General features: G+C 54.8%; 2 protein-coding genes and 1 long non-coding RNA gene across 4 annotated transcripts in view; 1 reads left to right on the top strand and 2 right to left on the bottom strand.

The window, feature by feature from the left end:
* Nucleotides 1–13,020, bottom strand: part of SMARCB1 (SWI/SNF related, matrix associated, actin dependent regulator of chromatin, subfamily b, member 1) — a 38,214-nt gene extending 25,194 nt beyond the window's left edge. The window contains exons 1-5 of one of the 2 annotated variants that reach the window (XM_047696781.1): nucleotides 12,736–13,020; nucleotides 8,925–9,063; nucleotides 7,118–7,247; nucleotides 2,438–2,575; nucleotides 259–386 (exon numbers count right to left, since the gene is read on the bottom strand). In XM_047696781.1, the coding sequence (XP_047552737.1) occupies nucleotides 259–386; nucleotides 2,438–2,575; nucleotides 7,118–7,247; nucleotides 8,925–9,063; nucleotides 12,736–12,828 (628 nt within the window). In that variant the 5' untranslated portion in view covers nucleotides 12,829–13,020. The remainder of the gene's footprint in view (nucleotides 1–258; nucleotides 387–2,437; nucleotides 2,576–7,117; nucleotides 7,248–8,924; nucleotides 9,064–12,735) is intronic. The other variant, XM_047696782.1, reaches the window with a different exon arrangement.
* Nucleotides 13,021–14,136: 1,116 nt separating this feature from the next.
* MMP11 (matrix metallopeptidase 11) lies at nucleotides 14,137–24,581 on the bottom strand. Its single transcript, XM_047696779.1, has 8 exons — nucleotides 24,449–24,581; nucleotides 19,104–19,333; nucleotides 18,027–18,170; nucleotides 17,814–17,947; nucleotides 17,433–17,674; nucleotides 17,137–17,353; nucleotides 16,206–16,463; nucleotides 14,137–14,972 (listed from the first exon to the last, which is right to left on the bottom strand). Exons 1-8 carry the CDS (start codon nucleotides 24,557–24,559, stop codon nucleotides 14,839–14,841), a joined length of 1,470 nt encoding a protein of 489 aa, XP_047552735.1. The 5' UTR covers nucleotides 24,560–24,581; the 3' UTR covers nucleotides 14,137–14,838.
* On the top strand, nucleotides 21,273–23,245 carry LOC125081894 (uncharacterized). The gene is made up of 4 exons (XR_007121814.1): nucleotides 21,273–21,309; nucleotides 22,372–22,478; nucleotides 22,689–22,768; nucleotides 22,945–23,245. It is a non-coding gene; the product is annotated as an uncharacterized LOC125081894 (long non-coding RNA).
* Nucleotides 24,582–24,718: the final 137 nt, after the last annotated feature.

The following is a 24,718-nucleotide window of genomic DNA, read 5'->3' as shown; positions in this document are numbered from 1 at the left end:
GAACAGACAGCCTGCATCGTGACTGGCCCCTGACCCACCCACGCTCAGTGGGAGAGGAAGGAACCTGAAGCTCATGGGTCCAACCCTCAGGTTATGGGGGGGCAGAAGCAGGATTTGAACGCAGAGTCCACAGCCTCCCCATCTATGCCATGAAGCTCTGAATGTCGTGTTCAGAGTCCAGGATCCCAATGAGCAGTAGGTAAGAAAAAGGACCGTTCCACCACAGCCGGGCCTGGGCTTCGCAGAGCCCAACATTACCATTCATGTTCCAGGTAAAGGCATCTCGCAGCTTCTGCCCGTCGATCTCCATGTCCAGCCGGATGGGGACCAGCACCTCAGGCTGGGATGCGTTCTCATGGATCACAGCTGGGTCATGGTCATCAAAGCTGGAAGTGAAATGGCAGCAAATTCAGCAAGGGGTGCTGTGGGTCTCCACGCTCAGGACTTCCCTCCCTGCACTGCTGGTCACTGCGAACCTGGCCAGAGGGGAAAAGCCCACTTCTTATGGCAACTCATTGACTGAGAGCTGAGCTGGCAGAGACGAGCCAGCAGGGGTCCTGCAGCCACAAGGGCAGAGCTCACTCTTCAAGGACATATAGGGAAGGGAGAGGGAGTTGCGGCCTTGGGCAGTGAGCTATAACCCTGATGCACCCCAAAGGAAAGGAGATTTAAGCCCCAGAGCAGGCAGAATTTTCACAGAAAACTGTAGGAAAGGAACGATATTTCCAGAAGAAGAATACTTGAGCAAAAGCCAAGGGGCAGGAGCAGTGAGAAGCTGTTGGGGGAGTAAAAGCCAGAGCACTGGAGGAGGAGTGCAGACTGGAAGGAAGAGGGGGAGCAGTGTGGGGGATGCAGGGAAGCTACAGGTGTCCACAAGTACCCACGCTTCTCCATCTCAGGCTACGGAATCCAGCCTCTTCCCTGAGGGAGCCCCAGGAGAACCCAAAGCAAGGCAGTTCTGTGTTCATAACCGTATTTTAGGCAGACAAAGAGGGGAAGGGGAAGATGCTGGAGGGTAAGGGGACCCTAAGGGAGTCTGTGGAATACAGAGGGATGAGACCTGTCTCAGGTAGGGCAAAGGTGACAGACAAACAAAGGCCAGACACCAAGGCTCTGGGAAGCACGGATAGGGAAAGGGACAAGAGTGGCTGTTTTAAAGAGGAGAAAGCAGTGCTGAGAAAGTGAGGTCAAAGAGCAAAAGGAAGGAAAGGGAAAAGTGAAGGAAGAGGGAAAAGGGGTCAGCGACGCAGATGCTGGCAAGGGGTGAACTCTTGGCAGAGGGAACTACAAGGGCAGAAGCTTCTGGGTGGTCTGAAGGCAGCATGGAGGTTCATATGCCTGAGGCAGAGTGAGGGCAGTGAGAGAGGGAGCCAGAGAGCAGTAGCCGCTATAAGGACTCCAGCCCTGGCAGACATGTGACTGGGTATCTGGAAGACCTGCAACAGGAGTGGCGCCATCTGCCCTGGGGCGAGGGAGCCCACACCTGAGTGGGGGGCTGGCGAGGGTGGTCCGATTCCGGACACTTGGAAGGCTGAGAAGGCAGGAATCTGCTGAGACTAGCTCTGGGGCATGAGAAGAAGGCAGAGTCTGAGGTTATGGCCTGAGCACAGGAAGGCTGGGATTAATATGTCCTGGGTTGGACAGTCTGCAAACAGCGTGTGACAGACACCTGAGGACAATGTGTAGGGGTGAGGCCGGGCTGCAGAGATGAAAGTGGGGGTGGATACTTAAAAAAAAAAGCCTCCCAAAAGACATCTAGTCCTAATCTCTAGAACCTGTGATCATTATATGGCAAAAGGGGGGAGAGGGAACTTTGCAAATTTAATTAAGGATCTGAAGAGGAGAAGATTCTGCAAGTAACCCTGAAGCACCTCACAAGCGTCTTATTAAGAGAAGACAGGGAGACTTCACACACTCAGATGAGGAGGCCCTGTGACCCACTGGGGCACATACTGGTGATGCAACCACAAGCCACCAGGGGCCAAAACAGACAGGAACTGCTTCCCCTGAGAGCCTCCAGAGGGAGTAGGGTACAGCCAACACCTTGATTTTGCTGCACTGAATCTCCTGCCCCTGAACTGTGAGAAATACACGTGCGTTGTTTTAAGCCACCCAGCTTGTGGTGATCTGCTCCGGTGGCCCCAGGGAACAAACCAGAGGGTTCTCAGCGGGATGGCATCTGAAACCACAGGGGAAGATCCAAGGGCTGCACCTTCAGGAGCACTACTGCAGGTGCTGGGGACAGGAGAGAGCAGTGAGACTAAAGCAGGCAGAGCCTTGGAGCAGCAGCAAGCTGGACACTGGCTGTCCTCGAAGCCGAGGGGGACAAGTTTCGAGAAGGCAGCATAGCGATTTAGGGAACACAAGGTCAAAGCAGAGGGAAAAGGCTAAAACTGAGGTGGAATCCATGGCGGGGAAGGGTTTGAGGCATGCTCACCATAGAGGGAAGGTTCTCTTCTTGTCCCGGCCCATGCGGTTCCTGTTGATGGTCGTGGAGCAGGGCACAGCATCCAGATGGTGGGAGCTATTGGGCAAGGTGGGCACCCACTGACTGTTCCTCTTGGCTTTCTGTTCCCTGGGGAGATGCAAGAAATGCCCCTGCTCAGTCTAGGAGCCCATCGGGCTCCAAGTCACGGTCAGTGGACACCTACTGCACCCCTGCCGGGCTCCAGGACCCTGTGGGGGCCCCTAAGCACCCCAAATTCTGCACATGTCTACTCCTCAGGCTCCAACTGGCACCAATTCAGAGGTACCCAGGCTAGACGAAGGGTGCAGGGACCCCAGACAGCAGAGCAGCGCCCAGACCAGTGCCCGAGTGGCAGTGTAACATGGTACCTGCCAGGCAGGACTCCTGGGAAGCACTGTCCCCTCTGGAGGGAACATGCATGAGGTGGCAGCTTCTAGGAGAAAAGACCTTGGAGGGGAGTCTTGTGCACTGAGTTGGGGCTCACTGGGAGTCAGGATAGGGGAGTAACTGGAATGGGGAGGGCATGTCCAGAAGTGCACAGGTGGCGGAAGAGAGGAAACTTGGATAGGCTGTGGGCTTGGCAGGGCTGAACAGGTGGGACATGGAGACAGTCCTGATCCCAGGGGTCGGCATGCTCTGTGAGAACTGACTGCACTCAAGGATGGCTAGGAGTCCCGAGGAGTCAGAAGAAAGGAGAGACAAGATCAAGCTGTTCTTTTAGATACACAGGCCAGCTTGAGATGGACAAGGCAACACTTCTGGCTTCCAGGTTTCCAGACCAGCAGGGCAGATGAGAAGCTGTGTTAGTAAAAACTTTCTAGAAAGTGAGGCTCCAAGTAATTTAAGTGATCCACCATAAAGGACTCACTCCTCTCGACAAATTACAGGCTCCTCTTACTACTAGGAAAATACCAGAAGGCTATTTTAAGCCGAGGCTCCAGGGCTGGGTTAGTCTGAAAGGCAAGTACTTTCCCACCGTGCCCTGTGTATCACTTTTTCATTCTCAAGGCCACCTTCCCTAGTGAGTCTGAGCAACATGAAGGCAGCGACTGTGTGTCGTTTGCTTTTATATCCCCAACGGCCACACCGCGTCTCCTTCAATGACTGTGTGCTACACTTCTGAGAACGGGACAGCAACTGCTCAATTCCCCTCCCCTCAGTGTCCTCACAGGAGGGGCAGGGACACGTGGCTGGCAGCCCTTCTTTCCATGGGATGGTGGAGGCAGAAGCAGTGGCCATGACCTGCCGGGCCACAGGCCCTTTGACTCTTTCCTTTTCTAAAGCTGGGATCACTTGCCCCTTCAATGAGGCCATTGCAGAGTGCCGCTTTTCTGAGGGTGAGGGCAGGGAGAGATGTAGAGTACCAAACTCCCAGCTGGAACTCTTATCAAGTCTCCCATACCCACATCTTACTCTGGGTATGATGACCTGCCTTACCACATACCAGAGGCCTGAGCAAAGGAAGAACATGCAACTAATTTGGGCAGAGCTTATAGCTGGGACAGCAAGACTGGGGTACCCTACAGTTCATATGGGCCAGTGGTTTTGAATCCTGGCTGCACAGATTCACATAAGGGTTCAAAACTGGGGTGCCTGGGTGGCCCAGTTGTTAAGCATCTGCCTTCGGTTCAGGTCAGGATCCCCGGGGCCTGGGACTGAGTCCCACATCCAGCTCCCTGCTCTGCGGGAAGCCCGCTTCTCCTCCCCCACTCCCCCTGCTTGTGTTCCCTCTCTTGCTGTCTCTCTCTCTCTGTCAAATAAATAAATAAAATCTTTTAAAAAAAAGGGCAAAATTTCTGGTAGGAAATCTCCGAGGCCCACCCGTATTAAGGGACTCATCTCTGAGGAGGGCCCAGGAATACAAGTTCTTTACAACTTCCCTGGGCGATGCTGGTGCAGCTGGCCCTGTATTTGGGAACCCCAGGTCAAAACCACCACTTCTTTCCCCGAGCCTCTCAGACCTGGCATTGTGGTTCCTCCTTCGCCAGAAAAATCCTGCCTTATCTCAGTAGAGATCCCATTCATTCCCAGGCCTGGGTCACTCTGCCATGCCCCTCTGTCAGGTAGCTATCTCGAGGAGCATGCAAATCCTGACCCAGACACAGGGAGTAAGCCAGACACTGAATCCAAGAATCTGGCTCAAGGGATTCAACCTTTCCTCTGTGACACGTAGGTGTGCCCAAGAGGGGACATCCAGCCTCAGCCCGACCCATCCAGTGACAAGGAGGAAGGCCTCAGTCCTCCTATGGAGGTGACTGGGCAGTGGGAAGGCACTTCCTGAGCACAGAGCCCAAGGAAACCAGCTTCACTCAACTTCTATCCCCAGCACTCCCAGCAGTTTTGTTTTGTTTTGTTTTGAAGTAGGCCATGCCCAGCGTGGAGCCCAATGCGGGGCTGGAACTCCTGACCCTGAGAGCTAGACCTGAGCCGAGATCAACAGTCGCCCATTAACCGACTAAGCCACCCAGGAGTCCCCCCTCCCAGTAGTTTTGGGCTCTGGGGTAACTACAGTACTCTATTCCCTCAGCTGTTCCTCATATGACATGATCATCAAGAAGAGTTTACTGCCCCATAAAAGGTTCCTGGCTGACATGTGCGGACTTGAAAGCCCCAGCCATATGTACATAATTTCCTTCTGCCACTTCCCTAGGAAAGTCTAGCCATCCTTATGCTCTTACCATATCCCCAGAGGGAAAGAAGAATCTGCAGAGCACACATGCAACACTGGCCAAGTGGGATGTGTGTCACCTTCAGGTGGGGGTGAGGGTGAGGGGGGGAGGATTAGAAAAACAACCCAGTGGTAAAGTTGAAAGAAAATCTGGAAAGAAAGGATTTTTCCATAAACGCATCACTCAAAACAATAACACTTCCCACCCCCTTTCAGTGCCCCCGGGGGCTTTGTGCATCTAAATGCATGTGTTCTTGAGAACTGAGAGGGTAACAGAGGTATTCTGCACAGTTCATGCACACGAAGCCATGTTTCTGGTTGCCGCAGGGTCTATTTAATTATGACCTAAACAGTGACCAATATCCCAATCTATCTGGTTTGAGGATAGTCTGCCCTGGTCTATGTCCTAGGATGTCACATCCTAGCCTACTTAGCTGGCCGCACCTTTTCTCGCTCGGCCTCTCCCTAAGGCTGGACACCCAAGGGGCTCCATATCGTCCGTTACTACTCCTGATGCTATCAAGTGCCTCTGGTGCATATTATGGTTTACTACTGGCGGTTTTTTAAATTATTTGTCTGGGACACATTCCCAGCGGTGACATTAATGGGCCAGAGAATGAAAACAGGTTTGGTGTCATCACCATGGCCTTGTACAAAGCCTCTGCAGGGTGCCTGAGTGTGCGAGCTCTGGCCTACCTTCCCTGGTTCTTTATGTCACTAGTCGTTTAGTTGTTTTACTCTGAATTCTGAACACTACACAGGGACAAACATCGTCTCCTCTATTTGTTTACTCTTTGTGTTTCTGGGTGGGGGGGGCGGCCACTCTTTACCTATTTAGATACTAGAGTATCCAGGTTTCTCTTATAAACCTGAATGAATAAACACCAAATAAAATTACCTAGGGGGGCACCTGGGTGGCTCAGTGGGTTAAGCCTCTGCCTTCGGTTCAGGTCATGATCCCAGGGACCCGGGGTCAAGTACCGTATTAGGCTCTCTGCTCGGTGGGGAGCCTGCTTCCCCTTCTGTCTCTGCCTGCCTCTCTGCCTACCTATAATCTCTATCTGTCAAATAAATAAATTAAAAAAAAAAAAACCCTACCTATGAAAATGAAAAACAAGATAAAAAATTAAAGAGTAAATCTGAACGAACAGACTCTATAATGTAACCACTGTCCAATTACTTACCTCATCCTTACTGTAAATACTCTCAAAGGTTCTGAACTCATACATTAAAATCTATTGTTCATGGGCGCCTGGGTGGCTCCGTCAGTTAAGCATCCAGCAGTTGATTTCTGCTCAGGTCATGATCGCAGGGTCATGGGCTGGAGCCCCCCAGCACTCAGCGCAGAGTCTGCTTGAGATTCTCTCCCTCCCTCTCCCTTCCAACCCCAAGGCTTGTTCGTGTGCGCACTCTGTCTCTCTAAAAGAATAAATAAATCTTAAAATCTATTGTTCGTTTCTTTTGTGAATTTATCTGGGCCACTCATTTTTCGAACAGATTAGTCCCACTTTCAAAGCATTCCTAATGGCTTTCCAGAAGCCAAGACTTGGCCTATGTTTCTCAGAAATTCCACAGACACAGAAGAAACTTGGAAACCTGGCTAAGACAATTTGTTAGCACAGTGGGTAAAGTGTTGCAAAGTATTTTGGTTCAGCAGTGCTTGGGTGGAGCAATGAGTGCAGCTTCTGACTCTTGGTTTCAGCTCAGGTTGTGATCTCAGGTTCTGAGATCGAGCCCTGCCTCTGGCTCCAGGCTCAGCAGGGAGTCTGCTTAAAAAAGACTCTCTCTCCTCCTCCCTCTGCCCGACCCCACACCCTGGATGTGCAAGTGCACACTTGTGCCTTCACTCTTTCTCCCACTCTCAAATAAATACATATTTGAAAAGTATTTCAGCTCAGCTGAATCATAGTCAGTTCTGGAGTAGGAGAAAAATACCTGTGGGTGTCGTCCCGAGAGCATGCCCTGGGCGGGGGGTGCACTACCTGAGGTAGGTGGGGGGCTCCGTGCTGATGGACACTGCCTTGTACTTCTCGTCATTGCCGTCGAGAATCTCTTCCACCTCTGAGGCTTTTAACAGCGTCACGCTGGTGGCCAGGGTCGTGTAGCCATGATCTGTAAGCAGAGACGCTGCTGCGGTCACCCTGCTGGCGGGATAGTGGGGAGCAGCAGCCAATCGATGCGGCACATCAAGGTCCTCACATGCACGAGGAGGGACAAGCAGGTGTCACCCTTACTACTGCTAAATGTTGGCCTCTTCCAAAAGGGCGATCTGGATGGGAGTGCTTTGGGGTCCTACTGAGTCAACACTACAGAGGAATGACTCGCACTGATCTGTGCCAGGAGCACCGGCACAGAGGAAGCGCACGGGACAGCAGCAGCTACAGCGTAGCACAGCCAACCAGTTCTCTCCAGGGCGGGGGGTGGGGAAGGGAGGCTCCAGAGTAATACCACCAGTGGGAAGAGGTCTGACACCACGGCAATCCACGACACGAAGCAAAGTGGAGAGATGGAATGAAAGATGAAAAATATTTTTCTTTTAAGACAAGAGCCCAGAGAGTTAGAAAGAGCTGCTTCACACCAAACATGAATGTCTGGCCCCGCGCCAGTCAGCGCATGCCGTCTGGGAAGCAGGACAGAAGCTAGACAACTCAACCCAGAGCTCTTCGGGGAACCTCGGTCAAGAGATGCTAGCTGTCTGCGCATCCCAACTGGCTTCTCCTGGAGAAACAAATCGGTTATGGGGAAGGAGTCTCCGAAGCAAAAGGCAGAAGAGTCACTGAGACTTTTCACTTGAGACTTGCCAGGGTGAACACAAAATTAGGAACTCACTGCGTTAGTGACTGGTGCTCCATTGGGGGTCAGGGGGCAGATGAGAGGACAAAAAGGAGACTTTTTTAAAGCGAGTGAGTGGCAATGTTACAGCAGCAGATAAAAAAAAGCAGCTCCGGCTCCTGCATTAAAAGAACCACTACTTTGCCCACAGTGGACAAGACCACAGCAGCACCTACAGACACAGGGCAGACGGACAAGCACGCACATGCACGGACACACGCACACACACGCACGCACGCATGCACACACGCACACATGCACGGCTTTAGGCAGAGTCTTAACCCAGGCCCGGGGCAGCTCTGTGTAAGGCGTCACTGCCAAGTTCACACGTTGCGCCACATCCAAACCAGAAGGTACAGTGAGAGGCTCCCGCCAGAGCCCTCCGAGCATCTGCAGAGCATCTTCTGGCCCCGTGCAGAGCTGCCACTGCCAAAGCCCACCCGTGTCTCGAGTGTCAGGCAGCTCAGCCAGCAGGTCCCAGGCACACCTCAGGCACACCAAGCAGGGACATGCACGAGAGCACTAGCACGCCGGCTGCCAGGATGAGGTGCTACGGGATGGATGTGCTCTGGGAAGCAAAGCGGTGAAAGCCCCAGAGGGGAGTGGGAGCTGGGGCCACCACCCGCCGCTCGGGCTGCATGGAGGGTGACGATGGTGACACGCCCACGGCAGATGGCAGAGCATCACAGCATTCCTAAAACGTTTTGAGACCAACATGTCTTCACAGCACCCACTCGAGTCCCGGCCCCGCGCCCTCACGCCCCCACAGGCCCTGCTAAAAATACCTGACAGGGGGACCGCTGGCTGTCTTGCCTGAGCTGTGTGGTGAGCCCCAGGGCGACCCTGCCCCGCTAAGGTCAGGGCTGCAGTGAAGACACTCTGGAGTGAAAACGTTTTATCTTCATGACATAAGCGAGTGGTTTTGAAACAGGTTTACAAACCCTCGTGAAGACGCACCCTTAGTGTTAGGTTTTGTTTTTTTACCATGTGACGATGCAACTATTTTCTTCCTCTCTTCCACAGTGGCTAGTCGCCTCCAGAGCGAGGGGTATCTCTTGTACAGAGAACCTCGGAACATACGGAGGTAGTTTCCCACCTATGAGTAAAGCAAGAAGGCTCATTATGAGAGTCACACTTCAATGCAGAAAGAGAGGGTCGTGGTGCAGAGGCTCTGTCCAGCTGAGTGACAAATTGAACATGAGTTACCCTTTGGGCCCCGGGCTTTATGCAGCCTTAAAAACACATTCTGCTGACATCGAGGGTTCAACAGCAGTGCACATCTGGCCCCCATCTGCCCCTCGTGGCAAGGGTCACAACATCTGCCTCCTGAAGACAGGACCACGTTCTGAAAGGCCTAACAGGACGCTTCTGATGCAGGCTCCCAGAGCTCACTGAGGAGCTCGCGGGATTTTGATTTTAGACTGAGGATCCTGGGCCCTTTCCAGAAATGTAAGGCCTCTTTGACTTTCTTTTATCCTAAGAACAAGACTTTGATATTTTTACGATCTAATAAACACCAAAAAGGTCTTTTAATTTTTGACAGATGCAGGATAATTTCCCCCACAGCCCCTGTTGCTTTGTTTAGTAACAAAACTCAAACCAGGGACACCAAAGGAATTTTCCGAGGAGTTTAAAAAGCACTTACTGGCAATCACCAGATTGCTATATAAATCATTACTACCCCAAACAACTGCTTCAGCTTGTCTGCCCCAGATAGTCAAAATATGACTTCCTTAATGAAATGAAATCTAGTCTCCAAGTTTTCATCAAGAAACTGAATTATTTCACTGACAGTGCAAAAATGACTGCTTGGGTCCCCTAGCAGGGGACAGTCAGTAGACCGAGTGCCATGTATGGCTCCACCAGTGGTGGGAAGCCCAGCCCTTTCCTGGGTCTCCTCACTCATCTGTCAAACAGGCAGCAACTCTGAACTTTGCCCCACGGAGCGCCATTTCTATTATTTTTTTCCATTTACCTACCCACACGATATATTTGTTAAATTAAAATGGGTTTCTCCCATTTTCATGAATCAAAGTTTGTTACGATTGACAACCAGGGCTGCCGAACAGCCTTTTAAAGGAGTGGCCACAGGCAGTCAGTCGCTCATGCTTCATACAGAAGGCACAGACCCCTCTCTGCATTATTTGGCTGAGTATCATTACTAATCAGGGGCAAACAGATAGTTTCCACTAGGTTTTTGGAAAGAAATTGACAACAATGACCTCCACTATTACTCTGCAGGTCCTGTAGGGCTCCAGAACACTTACATCCCCCCCCAAGACCCCTTTGGAACTTGGGAGACTAGGGTTTGCCTTCTTGGCTTTCCCCTACACCAGCCTTCACCCTCTCTGGAAGGTGAAACATAAAATGAAGGTTGGGGCGCACAGGTGGCACAGTCATTTAAGCGCCTGACTTCTGGTTTTGGCTCAGATCAGGATCTCAGAATTGTGAGATGGAGCCCTGAGTCAGGCTCTGTGCTGAGCAGGGAGTCTGCTTAAGATTCTCTCTTCCTCTCCCTCTGCCCCTCCCACTCTGTTCATGCTCTCTTTCTCTCTCAAATAAGTAAATAAGTCTTTAAAAAAATAAATAAATAAATAAATAAGGACCGCCTGGGTGGCTCAGTCAGTTAAGCGTCTGACTTCAGCTAGGGTCATGATCCCTTGATCCCTGGGATCAAGCCCAGCATGCGGCTCCCTGCTCAGTTGGAAGCCTGCTTCTCCATCTCCCGCTCCCCCTGCTTGTGTTTCTTCTCTCACCGTGTCTCCCTCTGCCGAATAAATAAATAAATAAATAATCTTAAATAAAATAAGAAGGTGTGAACCTGAGGACTTCTTAGGGTCCCGTCAGCTCTGTTACTCTGGCTTGGCGAACACAGCTGCCTGAAGATGGCAGGAAAACAGTGACACATAGGCTTGCTGCAACTACAGTTGCCTCCCAGGCAACCCCAGCGGTGTTGCTATGGCCAACGCAACCCTTCCAAGGGTAAAGGGCTCAGAGCCCATCTACCCAACGTTGTCACAGAAGCTACTGGTTATCAATAGTCAGCCTCCTGATCTTGAATCCTTCCCAGACCTCCAGAGGTCTGACAACTGTTCAGCTTGGCCCAAGAAAGCAGACGGCTCTCCCCTCTCCCATCTAGGTTTCTACAGACTGGGTCTCAAGACAATTCTCACTCAATAGGGCTGCAAGACAAGGCTACAATTAGCCTTCGAGACACCAAGAGGTGTTATGGGGAAGATCTTAGAGGCCATTGAGTCTAAGCATCTCTCACACACATGAGAAAAGTGAGGAGGCAGAGCAGAGCTGGAGCCAGACCTCCGCCTTCCCATCTCTCAATATACTCCACCTAATAAATGAAAGCTTGCTTTTCAAAAGTAGCATCCACCCAGAGTCAAGGCCAAACTGAGTGCTTTTCCTGCCCATTAGATCAGGTAAGGGCTTCTTTAAACAATGTATCCAGTACCATAGAGAAACTCCTTAAATGCCCTGTATCCTGCATTTGGGCACTTCCTACAGGTCACTGAGGACCATTCTGAGCTGTGGCACACGGACAGGCATGGAATTTGCTTCCCCGCTATGTCTGAAGAGCAGCAATGATGTGATAACGTGAAAAGTTGATGGATAAATCCTGCCCTTTTTGTTTTATAAAAGTTGGTGAAAAATGGACACTAAAGTCCTGATGCTACTGACGACACTGGTCTCCTAACCTGATACAACTAAAACAAGCCAGAAATCACAGGGTGTCCTCAAAGCCTCAGTGTGACCATCATGAGGCTCCATTCATTCATGCTACGTTCAATCATAAAGACTTAAATCCCCCATTATTTTAAAAAACGGGAAGGAAATGCTGGCATATGATACTAACACTGCCACAAGGAGCAACAACCCCAGGCATCTTGTAACTGTTTTAGTTCTCCAGGACTCGCTCTTATCTCATTACCCAAAAAAGACTCTATGGCTTGGTATTTGCACATCTGAACTGCATATCCCCAATTACACACTAGCTGGGGATTACTTTTGGATCAAAAAGGGCTAGTCTGAGGCAATCTAGAAAAAAGCTTAGTTTTTAGTACAAACTCCCACAGAAAGACCAATTGTAGGGTTTTCCTAAAGTCAGCTGTCCAGCTGTTTCAACAAAATGCTGTCACTTCCGGTTAAGAACTGAAAATATTTAGAATCTCTCCCTGAAAATTCAAAGTAAGTTCAGGATAGTCCAAGTGTCAATTTCTTCGGAACTGTTGATTGATCTAGCTCAGGGACTGGGGCCTCATCCACGCAAAAGCAAGCATCCTCCTCCCTATTTTCTCATTGGTGAATAAAAGTAACCAACACAATGAGGCATGAGACATCAGTAAGCCCCGTTTCCAACCTGCAATTTCGGGATCCCAGATGTAGCAGAGGAGGAGGGATGCATGTGAAGCTTTCAAAATCACTCCCCCAGGCGCCCCAGGGGCTAACCGAAACATCCTGTTTCTCGGCGGCTGCCTGGAGTTGTACCAACTCAGGGCGGAACCAGTGGCTCCTCGTGGTGCCCTAAGCCCTGGCCGCGGTGCGCGCCCCCCACCACAGCTAACAGAGTAAGCAAACCCCGAACGAGGAGGTGCGCGGGGCGGAGTCAAACAGGCCCCGCCCCGCTCCTTCCTACGGGCCCCCCCCGCGCGCGCGCCCGCCCACCGCGATGAATGGAGATGCGCGTTCCCGGCGCGCAGACCCGCCCCGAGGCTCCCGCTGGGCCGGAGCCGGAGGACGAGGACGCGCCGCGGGCTACCTCAGAGCCGATCATGTAGAACTCGCCATCGTCCTCCAGCTGGAACTTGACAGGCTTCTGCCCGAAGGTCTTGCTCAGCGCCATCATCATCATTGCGGCGGCGGAGGCGGGCGGCCAGGGCCGGGCTGCGAGGGATCGGGAGGACTGAGGAGGAGCCGGGGCGTGCCTAGCTGAGGAGAGCCGAGGCCGGGAAGCGACAAGCGGGCCGATCCGCTGCTCGTGCCGCCGCCGGGGTCCTCAGCCGCCGCCGCAGACGACGACCAGGCCGCTCTCAGTGCGCATGCGCGGGGCGTTGACGCTGACGCGCGCGCCGCCGCCACCGCCCAAACAAAAGGCCGGGGCGCGCCCCCTCGGGCCCTTTAAAGGAACCATGACCCGTTTTTCCTCCAGGCTGCTTCCCAAGTAGAGGTACCCAGCAGAACTTCTCAGGGACAGAAATAGCAGCCGAGGCCCTGACTCAAGCGGTGGTTTTCCCAGCCTCACTGCTGGGAGTAGGACTCAGTTCAGTGGAGGAGGAGTGAAATGGGGCCTGAGGCCAGAGCTATCTGTGCCTCAGTTTCCCCACCCAGAAAAACCCAGTGTAGTTGAGTAGATAAGAGGATCCTAGGAACAGATACCCTATTTCCGGGCCCACAGCTGTTCCTGCGGCTGTGGAGATGGGTGGAATGACAACACTGGGTGGGGGAGTGGCATGGGCAAAGTTTCCCCAGGCTTGGCAGCATTCCAAGGCCCAGGTGGTATTTGGTTTGGCTGGCAAACTTCTCCATTCCTTCCTTAACTCTGCACTTTGTGACTACAACAGGCGCAGCTGTGGGGTGGTGAGCGAAACTCGATAGCCCTGGCCTGCAGAGCTTACAGCTGGGAGTGGAGCTAACACTGTTGAAAGCATCAAAGCATCCATGTGTCTGGCTGCACAATGCCATAGGTCAAGAACAGCCCACCACTGACAATTTCACATGGTTCGGTCTAATACAATTGCAGCTGTGATAGGTGAGGCTGGCTGGCCGGGCAAGGTGACCCTTCAGAGTTGGGTGGGATCGGCTGTGCTAACCATTGAGTTTTGTTCTCAAAGACAGCAGTGCGAAACATAGTATTAGAGGAGCGGGGCTAGGGTGGGACAGGATCAGATAAAGTGACCACCACTTGGTGGAGGATGCCCCAAGGGGCCAGTGGGGAAGCCTGGAATCAATTGCAAAGCCATTCCAGGTGTCCAGCCAGACAAAATGGAGGAATAGAGCAAGAGGAGCCCTAGGCATTGCCTTGGTGCCCAAGGGCAGAAGCTTGGGTGGGTGTGTGGATGGAGTAGGCTGTGATCCTGGCTCCTAAGACAGGAGGCTCCCACCTCCCCAGCTCTTTTCCCCTCCTGGCCTCATAGTTACAGAAAGGACTCAGGCAGGCAAGTAGAAAATAACCATATTTAATGACAGTACTCAGTAGAAAAAAAAAGGCTTTGTACACACTGTACACACATTTACATGATTTCAGAGGGTCCCAGTGCTGGAATGAGGGCTGGGAAGGATCTAGCCCAAGCCAGGATTGAGGTATGTTGGGGCTTCCAGGGCCCAGGGTCTCCAGCAGGAAACCACCCCCCCCCCCCCCCGCCCCAAGCTGACTCTGGACCTTTTCGCCTGGATCCTGAGGAACACATCACTAGGATCATCAGCTAGAAGGCAGCCAGTTCCAAACACCTACCCAGAGCTGACCTCTCAGGAAAAGGCAGAAGGCTCCCCCACCACATGACAGCACCCCACAGGGACCTCACAGCAGGGACAGAATGAGGGCTTCAGCTCCCCAGCCCTGCTGAGGTGCTAACCTGAGGGACAGGGATGGAGACTGAGGGCAGCAGGGTTTGAATGTGACCTGCACAGGTTGGGTGGGGCTGGCCCAAGACCACTGTGACCCTCAAGTAACACCAGAGTCTCCTTGCCCAGTCTGAGACAGGTGACCATGACCTGCATGGCCCTACCTGCACCCCCAACCCCCCTGAGGAAACACGGATTCCATCTTGTGCCTGTACCCACAGCCACAAAGATGGCCACTGGTCTCTACCCCAGACCAGTGGTCTGGCAGGGGTCAGGAGCCCTGAGAGCATCGAAGTCGAGGTTAGCGGAAAGTGTTGGCAGGCTCGGTACAGCCAAAGAAGTCAGGGCCCACGAGGCGGGGGAAGCCCTCCAAGGCCTTCACCTTCACAGGGTCGAACTTCCAATAGAGGCGACCACGCAGAAAGTAGGCATAGCCTGAGGAGAGAGGAGGGTCAGGCTGGCATGGGTAGACACTGGCCCTGCACCTGCCAGTCAGAATGTGTCCAGGTCCAGGCAAAGGGGGAGGTCAAGATTGCCAGGGCTTGACCACTGTTGCACTCCTTGAAACCTGCAGGTCCCAGCGTGGCCATTCCAGAACCTTCCATCCTTCAGAATCCTACCTTTCCCCAGGTCTGAGCTGGACTATTGTCCAGCTTCACAGATGCCTGGAGTCTCAGAAACTCAAACCCTACTTCTCAGGAAAGCAAGTCTCCCTCCCTTCCCCAGATACCACCGACCCCCTCCCTTCCATGTCAGTCTATTCCTATACCTGCCAGTGACTATAGGCAGATGTCCTGAGGCAAGGTGTACCATATTGGTGACCCAGAGCCCCAGAGCCACCACAGGATAGCTCTGCCAGCAGGTCCCGAGGTAGGACAGCACAGAAGCAAGCTTGAGAGTACAGGGGAGAAAGTAGTGGAATGAACATCAGTCCTGCTCTAGTCCTTTGAGATTGTGGGAAGCCAGCCCGGTGGTTCCATGCTAAGCGGCAGGGACTGCCTGGGTGGGAGGCTTGGCTCCCCATGATCCACCTGAGAGGCCCAGTTAGGGACCTCATCACCTGAACCTCTGTTTGCCCCTCTGAAAACTGGCTTTGTAGAAAGTGTTAGGTCAGGGTGCCTGGATGGCTCAGTGGGTTAAAGCCTCTGCCTTCAGCTCAGGTCATGATCCCAGGGTCCTGGGATTGAACCCCGAATCGGGCTCTCTGCTCAGCAGGGAGCCTGCTTCCCTTCCTCTCTATCTGCCTGCCTCTCTGCCTACTTGTGATCTCTGTGTCAAATAAATAAATAAACTCCTAAGAAAGAAAGAAAGAAAGAAAGAAAGAAAGAAAGAAAGAAAGAAAGAAAAGAAAAGAAAAGAAAAGAAAGAAAGGAAGGAAATGTTAGGTCAGAGGGCTGGTCTGAGAACTGCAGGATACACACCAGGAGTTTAGCACCGTGCCCAGAACATCATCAGTCCTCAGCTTGCAGCAGTTATTATTTTACAAATTATGACTCTGGCCCATCTGCAGCATGGGGGCAGAGCACTGCCCTGGCGCAAGGAGGAGGGTGGATGGGGAAAGCCCTGGACAGAGGACCTGCGATGAGGAGCGAATGCCCAGCCAACTGCTGTGGGGGAGGTGCGGCTCTGGCACCACTCATACCAGCCAGCCACTCCACCCCAACGCACCATCAGCATCCCGGAAGGCGGCGTCGATCTCCGGGGGCACCCCTCGCCAGTCAGTGGCCCGGCGGGGCACAGGGCTGTCTACCCGGCGGGTGCTGAGGTGGAAGCGCCAGTAGTCTCCGCCTCCAAAGAAGTAGATCTTGTTCTTCTCAGGGCCCCAGGCCAAGGCGGCCTGGATGGGGGACCCCAGCAGGCCCAGCTCAGAGAGGGGTGCGGGGCCCAGGACTGGCTTCTCACCGTTGTACACCCAGTATTGAGCACCTGCCGGAGAGGGGAGGTTGCAATGGAGCTGCCCGCCGGCTGTGCCCGGCCAGTGTGGACCCACGTGGCCACCACCACCGCCACAGACCTTCCCCAGCCTCAGTTTCCTTGTCCATAGAACACTCAGGCCAGTAATCCCATTTGACACCCTTATCCCCCGAGGGAAGTTAGAGCCAGTGGGGATAAGCTGAGGTGCTGCATGCTCTGGAGGTACCACATGGGGAAGATCCTTCTAAACAGGAAGGAGGCCTCCTGAGCTCCCACTCCTTCCCCTGGCATTTAGCTACCTGTGGCAAGCACTTCTGACCAGTCACTGGGCCCCACCCTTGCTGCAGCAGGCTTGAGCCTCTGTGGCTGAAGTCCCTGCCACCTAGAATGTTCCAGGCTCCTGTCTTTCCCAGGTGAAAGTTACAGCACAGGGTCTGGGGTTGCCAGAACCAGATCGAATCCCTGCTCTGCCTTTTCTACACTGTGCCCTCAGGTGACACTGCCCCCCATCTACTCCCCAGGGACCTCATCTCTAGGGCAGGCATGCTAATCACCCATAACCACCCTCAGGGCACTCTGCCCTGTATGGCCGGCTGGCTGGCTGGCTGGCTGGCCAGCCCTCTCCTTGGCCATGATGCTCCTGGCTCCCAGAAGTCTCCTGAGCAGAAACCTCAGTCCCCCTCACCTTGGAAGAACCAGATGTGGCCCTGGGCATCTTCAAAGGCTGCATCCACGGGGCTGGGCAGTCCCTGCCAGTGGCGAGAAGCCAGCGCAGGGTAGCCAGGCTGCAGCCGGCCCCCACGCAGCCGCCACACGAAGCCCGCCTTGAAGAAGAAGAGCTCGCCCCGGATGGTAGAGACCGCATCAAAGGTGGCCTCGCAGGCATCCGGCGGGGCTTCCGGCTGGTGTGGGAGAGAAGGGCTGAGAAAGAGCCTGCATCGGAACCACGGAGGGCAAAGGGAGCCGGGAACAGGGCCTTACCTCCAGCGGGGCAATCTCGTTGGTGTCCACCCCGGCCTGGGGGCCCACAGCTGGGGGCCTGGAGGTGGGGGCTGGCCGTGGTCGCCCGTAGAGGTGCTGGATGCCCCTGCGGTCATCTGGACTGAGGCTCAGCGGGTAGCGGAAGGTGTAGAAAGGGGACATAAGTGCCTTAGCAGCCGTCGTGTGCTGCAGCCCTAGCACATGGCCAAATTCATGGGCCGCCACCTGCAGGAGGTCTGTGCCTGGAAAAGGGAGATAGCCCAGCAATCCCCAAACTTCCTGCTGCAAGATACCCAGGCTCCAGAGCCCAGCTCAAGGACTTGTCCCCATTGGCTATGATCTTCACTTGCCCCAGCTGGAAAGCGGGTCCCTAGCCCATACCCTGGTTGCTCCCGATAGTCCAGGTCTCGTCATAGTCGAAGTGGACATCTCCTTCTCGGTGGGTCTTGGGGAAAAAGGCATGAGCCAGGATTCCCCCGGGCCCATCAAATGGCAGGTTGTCCCCATGCCAGTACCTGTGGGTGGGTGGGGCAGAGTCAGCTGCCGCTGATAGGTGGGGTGAGCTCCCCGTGGGTTCTCAGGCCACTGGTTCACCTGGTGAAGTCGATCGTGATGTCAGCGTGGCCCTCATGCACCTCGGTGAAGGTGAGTGGTGTCACCTCGCTCCACACCTGCAGGGCCTCTGCTACCGTCTGCCGCACCTGCTCCCGCACCAGCTGCCATGGGAACCGGAGGATCCTGGGGGGAGGAGGAGGGGCCTGGGCCTCGCTTGGGACAGCTCCCTGCTGGCTGATGGGCCAGGAGTTGCCCCTGGTTGCTCAGCGGGGAGGCATGCAGGGGGGACACAAGCCAGGTGTGCTCTGGGCCTCAGCTGCGGTCCCTCTTCCACAGGGCAACATCTTTGTAAGGGTTTGTATGTCCTTTGGTGCACACAGGTGTCTGCATTTGGTGGAAAGAACGCAGAACCAGGAGGAGCCCCAGGACCCACTTTCTAGACCTGACTGTGCCACTTGCTGTGGGGGGGACCCCAGCCCCTGGCCCCCCTCTTGGTTTCAGTTCCCCACCCAGGACATTTCTGAGCTCTGATCTGTGTGACACCGTCAACCTTCACGTGCCTTCTGTCCCAGGGCAACGCCCCACGTCACTTGTAGGAGAAGCCTCAGCTTCTGCATCACTGTCCAGGTTACCTGTCCTGCTCGCTCACCACGGTTCCCGCCCGCATGGACTCCAAGCTCTCATCATAGGTCTGAACAATGACATGGCTAATGCCTAGCTCCCCGAGAGGATAGGCCATGTCTCCTCCAACTACCGCAAAATCCCAGGGCCTGGCACTTTCTAGGTCTCCACTAGAGGTTGCCTGGGTGATGGAAGGCCACACCCCTGCATGTCAAGGGAGCCACCAGCTGTAGCCTTTTCCAGTGTTGACAGAGCTACGGCCCCCTCCGCGGGCAGGCATGGCCATATAGAGTGCTGCCTGTGTGTGAATCTAAGTTGGGGTTCAGAGAGTCGGTCCACGGATGACTCAGGGGTCAGTGGACACAAAGATCTGTTAACCGCAGAGATCTAGCTCCAGCACATGTGTCAAGAAGCAGAAGAGGGTGGCTGTTCCCACACAGACACGCAGGTTTGTGGAGACATTTAGAATCTGCTTGCATGGCCACTGGCCCCTACCTGTAGGTGAGGTCCGTTTTTTCCCAGCGCCCGCCTGACAGCACGAACCGCTTTTGTCGGTTGCGGGCACTCAACCCATCAGGCGGGTCAGGCACACCGCAGCGGGGGGGTCTGGGACTGCTGGCAGGCCGGGGACTCTCCTGGGCAGTAGGGGCAGGTGCCAGGCTGCCGGGAGCTGCTTCATGCCAGGGCTGTGACCCCTTCCTCAGAGGGTGGCGGCGGTGTGCATCCTGGGCAGGAGATAGGACAGCAAGGCTTAATCAGGCCCTGGGTCCTCCCAGCCCATCAGCATACCCATGTGCAGCCCCAGCCCACTTTATGAATGGGCAAACTGAGGGCGAGGGGTACAAGTCATCGCACAGCAGGGTCCTTCGGCATGGACAGGTTCAGATTTGCTGAGATTTGTTCCAAGGCACCCTGCTGCCTTCCTGCCCTCTACGGGAGGGCCTGGGCTGCCTATCCAGCCGCTGGGCCAGTAAGGTCTACTGACTACTACAGTAAGGCACCTGACTCTCCACACTTACCCAGGAATAGATCTTACAAAGCTTTCAAGGAAAGGCCAGGAAAGCTCTTCCTGCTCCACCAACTGGCCCCCACTTTTTCTCTTTCCTTTCTTCCAGCCTCCCTGCCAACCCCACCAACTCTGCCCTCTCCAGTTAGGTGAATGGGCTCTGACACCCACCACCACCACTCCCCAATGTGGAAGAGCTGTAGCCCTGCAGTGCAGACTTGATGTGCTCACCTGAAAAATGGGGAGAATACCTCCCCAGTGGCAATCCATGTGTGGGCAGGGGGAAACAGACCATTACCAGTTGCCCAGCCCCCACCCAACCCTGCCCTGCTGGAGCCCTAGCACCACAGATGGGCGTTGAATTCTAACCTGGAGCTCCCACCATCTGCAACCTCCAGGGTCGGTCGGGACGGGCGTAGGGGGGAGGTCACAGTTCTCATGCCTTAAAAACAGCAGAAGCTCCTGGAGGTTGGGAGACCCTTCAAGGTCACCCAGCAAGGGCGCAGGTGGGGCCAGGTACAGACTCTGGTGTCCCAGGCAGGAGGCAAAGGGGAGGCTAGCACAGAGCCATGCTGTTTGTTAGGGACTAAGTGTTAGGGCTGACAGGTCTGGGCGGGAGGCTGGGGCCTCCCCACAGCCATATTTGGGGTGGTAGCCAGGCCACCCAGCCTCCACCCTCGCCCTTAGCCTCTGGCAGCTCTCCCAGGCTCTAGCCGTCCCAGGACTCTGATCATTGTCCCAGCACCCCCAGTCTCCCAATTCCAGAGCTACCAATAATTCAGCCTCCCAGAGCCACCCAGACTCAACCCCAAGAACACCCCATTAGGAAGGGGTCTTCTGACCCCAGAGGCCACAGCTACCTGGAGTATGAGAAGAAGCCTTTCTAATTTCAGACCAGCTTTCTAATTTCAGAGCTTGCTTCCTGAATGGTTGGTTAGTTCTCTGGTAGAGCCCAGCCTCACTGGCTTGTAGGTTTCCGTCACTACTGGACTTATTGCTAGGTAAGTACTTCTCATTTGCAGTCCACCTGTATCTAGACTTGGACCCCGCCAACAGTTCACAGACATGCTCTTATCCCTGGGTGGGATCTCTCACTAACTCCTACTGTCCTCATCGCCCATTTCTCAGATGAGAAAACAGAGCCCAGAGCAGTTAAGCAATTTGCCTGGGGAATAGCTGGCAGGTGGTAGGCTCTCTGTGCTCATAACCCACTCCCTACCTGCTACTTAGCTGTATTCTTCAAGCTGGAGCCACCCTTCCCCTGGAGGAGGGATCTAGGCTGGCCTCACCTTGGTGACAGTAGAGAAGGAGTGGGAAAATTATTAAGCACCTGCTACTTCCCAGGGCCCCCATCAGCTCACTGAACTCCACCCCAACACCCCCGGTAAGATGGGGAAGATACACATACGAGGTCTCACGCTGCAGATGTGGATCCCAGGTCTGTGTGCCTAGCCATTGGAGCCTGCCCCTTCTCTTCCCCATACTGCCCCCTTTGACTTTCTGGATAAACAGATTTCTTCCCCCAACCCTGGAACAGGCAAGACTGGGTTATTCCCTGGGAGCCTAGAGCCCAGAGCCCAGCCTACCAGGTCTCTTCACACCTCTGCCTACCAGGTCTCTTCACACCTCTGTTTAGAATTCTCTTATCTTCTCTGCCCTCCCGGGAGGCCTGGAGCAGCGGGCCATGGAGTGAGAGTGAGTAATGGACACACACACCATCCCTTCCTCTCTTGTCCTCATGAAGCTCTAGATCCGTGCCCAGACCCCTGAAACATGGTACTCTCAGTCCAACAGAAAGAGCCACAGTCTGAGATAGACCCAGTGACATAGGCCCAGTCCTATGTCACGGTCACCCTGGAGGGAAGTCTCTTCCCTCTTTTAGCTGTGACTTCTCTGTCCGTTGAGGATGGCCCCATAGCAGAGGGCTTTAAATAACCTTCTTCTATACTGCCTACTGTAGCCTTTTCCCTGGCCCAGCTCCTTGGCCCTGTGGGCCTTCCCCTCCCACACTTAGATATCTGCTCTCCCCAGCTGTGCTATAGCTCCCAGCACTCGCCTGGGGGCCAGCTCCCCCAAAGTTCTCAGACCAAATCATAAACAGGAATTGCACCTAGCAGCAGGGAGCCTGCAGGCCCAGAGAAGAGGGACTGGTGCAGCATCTCCCCCAAAGCCAGAGGCTCAGGCTCATTGTCCATGTCACACTCACTGGTCTTGGAGTGAGTGAGCAGGAGGTGCTAGAATCAAGGTTTCCTTTCCAGTATTTGGGGTTTGGAGCCCATCATTTAATGGCTCTTGGCTTCAGTTTCCCCATTACTGGAATGGGACACATGCTCCCTGACCTGCAGACCTCCCACACTTCATCTTTCTGAGTCTTTTCTGGCCCAGGGTCAGGCACCTTAACTGCAAGGCCTGGCACAAAGCCCCTTGCTGATCCCTAAGATTGGTGTGCTTCGTTCTTCTGAGGCTGCTGGGATTCAGTGAGGTGGGGTGGTAGGCACTGACCATGCCTGGCCTCATCTACACCCCTGGGAGGGTTGTAGAGCAGGCACCAGCACATTTCTCAGAGGAAGAAACAGAGCCCAGAGAGGTCAAGGACTTTGCTCAGGGTCACACAGCAAGTCAGAGAAGAGCTGGGCCTAGACCTGGAGCTCGTGCCCCCTCCTCTCACCTCTTCAACTGTTGGCCTATCTCCAAAACCCACATTCCTGAGAAATATTTCTTTTTCTGATGCCTTCCCTTCTCCTTTTCCTCAATCAGGAGCCTCTCCTGGGTTTGACGTGTGGTGGACACTGAGCTCACTCACCCCCACCTTCCTCTTGGGGGCACCAAACCACAGCCTCAAACATACTTGAGGAACTTCTGAGGTGACTCCCTGTCCTGGCTGAGCTAGAGGCTTGGGGTCAGCACCTGGGTCAACTTCTAATCTAGAAAATGGGAGGCACCCCGTAGAGGGGAGATAAAGGACCCTAAACCAAAAAACTGCTGGGTAAGACTGGGCTAGTTTTGCCCCTCTCTGAGTGTCAGTTTGCTATTGGTCCAAGGGGTCTTGTTAATAACAGCTCTGCCTTCTACAGTCAGCAGGAGGCGACCGTGATAGAAGGGCACATGGTCAGACTGTGGGAAAGAATGGGGAGCATCACCACACCATTCTAAGGTGAGGCTCAGAGAGGTCAAGCAGCCCACCCAAGTCGTACACCAGGCAACAAACAGGTCCCTCTACTACCCGCCTCCCCCACTGACTCCAGGAGGGAACATAGCATCAGAGCCACAGGGCTGCGGGGCTTTCATCAAGCCTAAAAGCTGTGAACTGGGATGGATAAATATTTACAGAGCTTTCCTGGCCCTGCCGACATGGCAGCCTGCGCATAAACATGGCAAAAGCGACCCCAAGTGCTCCCTGCATATCTGCAGAGTGATAGACAACAGCCCAGCTCAGACCCGGCCCCGACTGACCCTGCACGAGCGTCAAAGTGGCAGCCACAGGTGACAAGTGTGTGTCCAGCATGACTGGCTGTGCCCTCTCCTCCCATGACCTCATTTAATCCTAGGTGTCGGGCAGTGGGCACTGTTATCCACCCCCTCTCAACCAAGATGGAGGGGTGGGATCCAAAGACATAACAGGACTCACCTAGGGCACATGGTTCAAACCAGATCTCCAACTCCTGAACCCAGGGGCTATCCTTAGGGATTCCAGATTCTGCCCCAAGCTCAAGGGGACTGGGAAGAGTTGGGGAAGAGGCAGAGCCTCTGGACTGAGGGGCCCCACCCTCCCTAACCTACCCATCCTATCCTCTTTTGATCCCAGCAGGATGGGGCAAGGCTGGCCAGGGCAGAACTGGTGTGAGTGGACAGAGGGGGCCTGGCTGGTCAGATCTCCTGCCTCACCAGACCATCCCACGACTCCTGCCTGTCACACCTGCTAATGCTCCCATCCCGGCCTGAGCTGTCCCAGCTCAGGATGCCCCAGCTGAGGTCCAAGGGGCCTGTGGGCCTGCAGTTGCCCTCACTCTGCCTGGCCACCCTTGTGAGTGGTCCTTTGAGGCTCCAGCTGGGCACACAGGCTCTCACACAACATCCCGTGACTGCCCTTCCTCTGGTCACTCTGCTGCCCTCTCACCCAGACTATCTTCTCTCCTAATCAAACGTTCTTCTCTCTTCCCTTTCTCTCCCCATCCCATTCCCTTCTGAGGGTTTCTGCTGCCCACTCTCGGCTCTTCTTTCTCTGTCGCATGCTCGAACACACACACACACACCCTCCCTGGAGCTCTCATGCTCATTCTGTCCTGGTTTCACACCTCCCAAACTTGTAGGTGCCCAGGTGGTGCCACTTCTTCCGGGCTCAGACTCCATGTGCCATAGGGCAGTGCTGCCCTCCCAGCTCTTCCTTAATGCTCCAGCTCATTGCACGGGTGTAGGTGTGCTCACCGAGGCCACACACCTGGAGGCTGACACCAGCCTGAGTCTTTGTCCCCGCAATGAATAGGAGGCCCTGTAACCACTCCCTCTGCTACCTGGCCCAGCACACAGCCCAGCATCTGCAGCTGCGGCCACCGAGGAGCAGGTCCCCACGCTGGGACCGGGCGTGCTAGTCTAGCGCAGAGTCTCGCCTCACCAGCCGGAGCGATCCCGGCACAGGCTCCACTTGCACACCTCCAGGGACGGAAAGCTCACTATCTTTCACGTTCACAGGAACCCAGAAAGCATTTCGGGTAATGGGCCTCTCCAGGCTACCCCGGACGCCCCCTTCCTAAAGGGTCCAGTTCGGCCCCTGGGCCCAGCCCGCGTGCCTGGCACCCCCTCGGAGAGGAGCGGCCGACCAGCGGCGGGCACTCACCAGGGGCCGCGGGGCCCGGGCCAGCAGCGGCGGCGGCAGGAGCAGCAACAGCAGCAGCGGGAGCAGGAGGGCGCGCAGGACCGCGCTGCGAAACCCGGCGGCCCGTGCCATCCGCCCCGGGGCTGCTGGGGCTGCTGGGCCTGCTGGGCCGCGCCGGGCCACCGCCCCTTATAGCCTCTGCCCCGCCTCCGGCCCGCCCCGGCCCCGCCCCTCGTGCCTTTTGTTCTAAACTCTCCCCGCGGTGGCCGCCGCCAGGGTGGGGGAGGTGGA

The sequence above is a fragment of the Lutra lutra genome, chromosome 12, assembly GCF_902655055.1.
Source record: "Lutra lutra chromosome 12, mLutLut1.2, whole genome shotgun sequence".
Classification (NCBI taxonomy): Eukaryota; Metazoa; Chordata; class Mammalia; order Carnivora; family Mustelidae; genus Lutra; species Lutra lutra.
Note: the sequence above shows the minus strand (reverse complement) of the source record. Positions and strands in the feature narration are given on the sequence as shown.

Bases quoted from the DNA above. Each gene is read 5' to 3' on its own strand.
- MMP11 (XM_047696779.1), bottom strand. From the start codon at position 24,559: ATGGCACGGGCCGCCGGGTTTCGCAGCGCGGTCCTGCGCGCCCTCCTG. The intron at 19,334-24,448 runs GTGAGTGCCCGC...TCTCCTGCCCAG, and splicing joins CCCGGGCCCCGCGGCCCCTG to GATGCACACCGCCGCCACCC. The intron at 16,464-17,136 runs GTGAGGGGGACT...CCTCTCCGGCAG, and splicing joins CCACATCTGGTTCTTCCAAG to GTGCTCAATACTGGGTGTAC.